The sequence below is a fragment of the Dipodomys spectabilis genome, unplaced genomic scaffold (assembly GCF_019054845.1).
Source record: "Dipodomys spectabilis isolate Male_0828 unplaced genomic scaffold, ASM1905484v1 ptg000511l, whole genome shotgun sequence".
Lineage (NCBI taxonomy): Eukaryota > Metazoa > Chordata > Mammalia > Rodentia > Heteromyidae > Dipodomys > Dipodomys spectabilis.
The window spans coordinates 990,845-996,492 of record NW_024871188.1 but is presented as its reverse complement, the minus strand read 5'-3'; the positions used below and the strand labels follow the sequence as shown (position 1 = coordinate 996,492).

Below are 5,648 nucleotides of genomic sequence, written 5' to 3'. Positions count from 1 at the left end.
TGGCAGCCCCAGGACACAGAACCCCCCACTGTGTGGTCCCCTCCAATCCCCCCCGCCCCCCCCCCCCCGTGACCGCTGAGTCTTGGGGTCCTAGAGTTTCTGACACCAGTGCCCCCTGCTGCCTCTTCCCCAGCAGGAAGCGAGAGGGAGGGGTTGTCACAGAGTGGAAACCGAGGTCACAGCACCTGGCTGCCTTCCAGGACAGCCAATCTGCCCCACTCCCTCGGGGCTGACGGCCGCTGCTTCCCAGCGTGGGCCCCTGGGCACCGGGACACATGGAGATTTTAGATGAATTCTCAACATAGTTCTGGCACACGGGGTGAACAGCCACAATGCTCTGGGCAGGTTGGCGGAAGGGAGGAAGGGACAGAGTGGGCAGATTGATGGACAGACAGAAAGGTGAGTGGATGGATGAGTAGACAGAAGGATGGAAAGATAAGTGGGTAGGTGGGTGGATCAATATAAATCGATGGATGGATGATGTTCGATGGGTGGATCGACGGATGGATGGATGGATGGATGGACAAGTGGATAGACAGAGATGAGTAGATGGATGGATGGTGGATGTGTGGATGGATGGATGGACAAGTGGATGGATGATGGATGGATGGATGGATGGATGAGATAGGTGGATGTGTGGATGTGTGGATGGATGGATGGATGGATGATGGATGGATGAGATAGGTGGATGGATGATGGTAGATAGGTGGATGTGTAGATGGATGGATGGACAAGTGGATGGATGATGATGGGTAGATGGGTAGATGGATGGATGATGTGGATGGATAGATGGATGGTGGATGTGTGGATGGATGGATGATGGATGGATGGATGGATGGATAGAGATGGGTGGATGGATGATGGATTGATGGATGGATGGATGGACAAGTGGATGGATGATGATGGGTGGATGGGTAGATGGATGGATGGATGGATGGATGGGTGGATGGGTGGATGGATGATGATGGATGGATGGATGGATGGATGGACAAGTGGATGGATGGTGATGGGTAGATGGGTAGATGGATGGATGGATGATGTGGATGGATAGATGGATGGTGGATGTGTGGATGGATGGATAGATGGATGGATGGATGGATGGAGATGGGTGGATGGATGATGTGGATGGGTAGATGGATGGATGGTAGATGTGTGGATGGATGGATGGATGGATGGATGGAGATGGGTGGATGGATGATGTGGATGGGTAGATGGATGGATGGGTGGATGGATGATGATGGATGGATGGATGGATGGATGGACAAGTGGATGGATGGTGATGGGTAGATGGGTAGATGGATGGATGGATGATGTGGATGGATAGATGGATGGTGGATGTGTGGATGGATGGATAGATGGATGGATGGATGGATGGATGGAGATGGGTGGATGGATGATGTGGATGGGTAGATGGATGGATGGTAGATGTGTGGATGGATGGATGGATGGATGGATGGAGATGGGTGGATGGATGATGTGGATGGGTAGATGGATGGATGGATGGAGATGGGTGGATGGATGATGTGGATGGGTAGATGGATGGATGGTGGATGTGTGGATGGATGGATGGATGGAGATGGGTAGATGGATGATGTGGATGGGTAGATGGATGGATGGTGGATGTGTGGATGGATGGATAAATGAATACACAGATGAGTAGATGAATAAAGGAGTGAGTGAGTACCGCAGACCCGCACCCCCAGAGCAGACGACATACACACTCTCCAGTGAGTCACCCCCATCCACAGGCAGCGACTGTCTCCCAGAGGTGCCTCCTCTCCAGGGAACACTGGGTCACGTCTGGGGACACGTGTGGCTGGCACGACTGGGCAGCTCCTGGCATGGGGTGGTGGAGATGAGGGACATGGCTCAGCCCCTGCAGGGCCCAGGGTGCCCGCAGAGAACCCCGCCCGGCGTCCCCAGTACCCCGACCTTCCGAGCCGTCGCCCCTGGGCAGCAAGTGCTGAGCCCTGACCAGTTCCAGGCAGGGAATGCGGGAGACAGTCACCCAGTCCTGTCCACAGCGGGGCCTGTGGGGCGGGGGGTGGGGCCTTCCTGGAAGGGGTGTCTGTCCCAAGGTGTCGCCAGCCAGCTCACATCTGTGTGCCCCTTCCCCCCCAGCTCTCTGGACGCCGGGGCCCACACTGATGGCAGAACAATGTCAGCCACTAACAACGTAGCGCAGGCCCGAAAGCTGGTGGAGCAACTCCGCATCGAAGCCGGGATGGAACGCATCAAGGTGAGCCTGCGCACAGGGAGTGGACCCCGGGCCCCAGGCCACCAAGGCCCTGAGCAGGCTGTGGGCACCAGGGCCTCCCTGTGGGGCCTTGTGCTACCCCTGAACCTCCCTGAGCCCCAGTACTCAGCAGAGCAGGCAGAAGGAGCCAGAGATAGAGATGGAGCGGAGCCCCGCCCTATTCCTTCCTTCCTTCCTTCCTTCTTTCCTTCCTTCCTTCCTTCCTTTTTTCCTTCCTTCCTTCCTTCCTGTCTTTATTGATTGATTGATTTTTTTTCTTTCTTTTTTTTTTTTAACTGGTCATGAGGCCTGAACTCTGGGCGTGGGCGCTGTCCCTCAGCTCTTCAGCTCAAGGCTAGCGCTCTACCACTGGAGCCACAGCGCCACTTCCGCCTTTTTCTGCTTATGTGGTGCTGAGGGATCGAACCCAGGGCTTCATGCATGCAAGGCAAGCACTCTACCACTGAGCCACCTTCCCAACCCCTGATTGATTGATTTCTGAAGCTTGAACTTAGGACCTCAAATTTGTTAGGCAAGCATTCTGCCACTGAAGCTACACCTCTAATGCTTAGGCTGCACCCCTAGTTCTAAGCCATGCCTGTGTGTGTGTGTGTGTGTGTGTGTGTGTGTGTGTGTGTGCGTGTGTGTATGCATGCGTGCACGTGTGTGCTGGTCCTAGGGCTTGAACTCAGGGCCTGGGCGCTGTCCCTGAGCTTTTTCACTCAAGGCTGGTGCTCTACCACTAGAGCCACAGTGCCACTTCCAGCTATTTGGAGATAAGAATCTATGGGCTTTTCCTGCCTGGGCTGGCTTCGAACCTCAATCCTCAGATCTCAGCCTCCTGAGTAGCTGCGATAGCAGGCCGAGCCACCAGCGCTGGGCTTGTGCTGGGTATTTTTGAGTTTCGCTTCCTGCCCGCACATGTACCTGGACAGTGATCCTCCTGTTTTTAGCTTCCTGCCATAGCTGGGGTGACAAGCATGTGTCACTACACCCAGCCTCTCCCATTGAGATGGAGTCTGGCAGCCGGTCGTGCCTGGGCTGACCCGGAGCCTCCTATGAACACCCAGAGCTCAGTCTCCTCCATAGCTCCGAGCGAGCGGGAGCAGGTATGCGCCTGGGACCCCGCCTTCCTTCCTGTCACCTCTGACCCCTGGTTTGCACAACTCTAGCAGTGACAGACAGTCCCAGTAAAGGAAGTCATGACTTGTGTCTACATTTTCCACTTCTGCATACAGTGGTGCGTGGACGCTGTGTGCGTGTGCGTGTGTGTGTGTGTGTGTGTGTGTGTAGAGAAGAGAGAGAGGTTTATTTTAAGAGTTGGCCCCTATGGGTGTGCCGGCTGGTGAGTGTGAAATTTGCTGGCCAGGCGGGCAGACTGGGGACACAGGGAAGGCTGGATGTTAGCCTCTGCCTGGAGACAGCATTCTGTTGTGGAGGCCCGTGGGGGAGGGGAGATGTCTTACGTCACTTCCTTCAACTGATCGGACAAGGCCCACCCACATCAAAGGGTCAAACTTACTCAGAGTCTAGGGAGTCCTGTGACCATCACCTCAAAAAGTACCTTCCCAGCAACATCTAAAGTAGCAACACAACATGAGTCCTCAGGTCCTCCCAGCTAGAAGCACAGACAGACAGACAGACAGACAGACAGACATACCTGCTGGTGTGGGAGGAGGAGTCAGGAAAGGGATTGTTCTCAGCTGAGGGTCCCCATCCCCGCAGCGGGGGCGGGGCTCAAGGCGCCTCCCACGGGTCCCGGATTCCTGCAGCTGGGGACAGACCTGAGCGGGGCGCTCAAAGCATTCCTGGGGGCTGAAGACACGCAGGGCCTGGTTGAAGTGGTTTTCCCTCCGTGGGCCGGTGCCAGCGCTGTGCCAGCCGGGCCGGGAGAGCCGGCCTCCCGCTCATCAGGTCCTTTGAAGTTGGAGGAGCCCCAGGGGGGTTTGAATGTCTGCGGTGGGGAGTTGGGGCTCCACCCGGGGCCCTGCTGGCCCGAGGGGATTTTCTCTCAATGGAAGGGAGGAGAGATTGGGCCCCCCCCCATGCCGGAGCCAACCTGATTCCTCCAGGGCCTCCGTGGAGGGTAACAGCCTGCACACGGAAACCAAGAGTGGCTCTGGGGTCAGGGGTGCTCCCCCCCCAGATCAGCTTGGCAGGGTCCTGCAGCCCATCCTGGCGACTTGGGGAAGCACCAAAGGCCCAGGTTCTTGGGTCCCAGGGTGGGGAGCTGATGGGTGATGTTTTGTTGGTCATGGGGCTTGAACTCAGGGCCTGGGCGCTGTCCCTGAGCTTCTTTTGCTCAAGGCTAGCCCTCTATCACTTGAGCCACAGCACCACTTCTGGCTTTTTCTGTGTATGGGGTACTGAGAAATGGAACCCTGGGCGTCATGCATGCTAAACAAGCACTCTACCACTAAGCCACCTTCCCAGCCTGCTGGTCCTTCTTGTTAAAGCCTGGCAATGCTGCTGAAGGGTACACAGCCCATGTATAGGTGTGTGACTGTATCTATGTCCGTGTGTGTGTGTGTGTGTCTGTCTGTCTGTCTGTCTGTGTCTGTGTGTGCGCTGCTGGGTTTGGAACCCAGAGCCTCACACATGCTCAGTGGAGGTCACCACTGGCCACCCTTCCAGCCCTCACTGGCCGTATTTGGTCTGTTGCCAACATAGTGTAGCCAACCCCTCTGTTGACTTCCAATAGGGATTCCCCCCAGGAGGAGCCCAAGCCCCGTGAGCAGCACCCCATCTCCAGCTTCCCCTGTGGCGGGCGGGCGTTGCCTGCCAGTGGAGCTACACGCTGTGGGGCTCCCTTCACTGAGTGCGGTGGCCTCAGGGTCAGTATGTCAGAACCTCACCCTGTTCCTGGCTGAGTAATATTCCAGCATGGAGACAGACCACACTGTGGGTGTTCACACATCCACCTCTGCATTGGGGCCATTTCCACCTTGTGGCCTGGGTGGATTGCTCTGGTGTGGACACGCCCGGGCCGACCCCTTCTCAGCCCCCCCCCATCTGTCTACACACAGGTGTCCAAAGCCTCCTCTGAGCTGATGAGTTACTGCGAGCAGCATGCCAGGAGCGACCCCTTGCTGGTCGGCGTCCCCGCGTCTGAGAACCCCTTCAAGGACAAGAAGCCCTGCATCATCCTCTAGCTCTGTTCTGTGTGTGCTTGCCTCATCTCTCTCTCTCTCTCTCTCTCTCTCTCTCTCTCTCTCACAGTCTGAGACTCAAACTCAGTACCTGACACTTTGGCTCATTGGCTGGCACTCTACCAGCTGAGCCACGCCTCCAGCCCCCACCCCATTTCAATTCTTAATTCAAGAAAAACCATCCAAGTCCACAAAAAGGAGTTGGGGTGCTGGGTGAGATCCAAAAGCCCCCGCCCCGGAGTCCTCCTCCATGCTCAGAAGGG

General features: G+C 56.4%; 1 protein-coding gene across 1 annotated transcript; it reads left to right on the top strand.

Moving 5' to 3' along the window:
- The first annotated feature begins 2,158 nt into the window (after positions 1–2,158).
- Gng7 (G protein subunit gamma 7) lies at positions 2,159–5,388 on the top strand. Its single transcript, XM_042669866.1, has 2 exons — positions 2,159–2,239; positions 5,263–5,388. The coding sequence occupies exons 1-2, from the start codon at positions 2,159–2,161 to the stop codon at positions 5,386–5,388; spliced, it is 207 nt and encodes a 68-aa protein (XP_042525800.1).
- Positions 5,389–5,648: the final 260 nt, after the last annotated feature.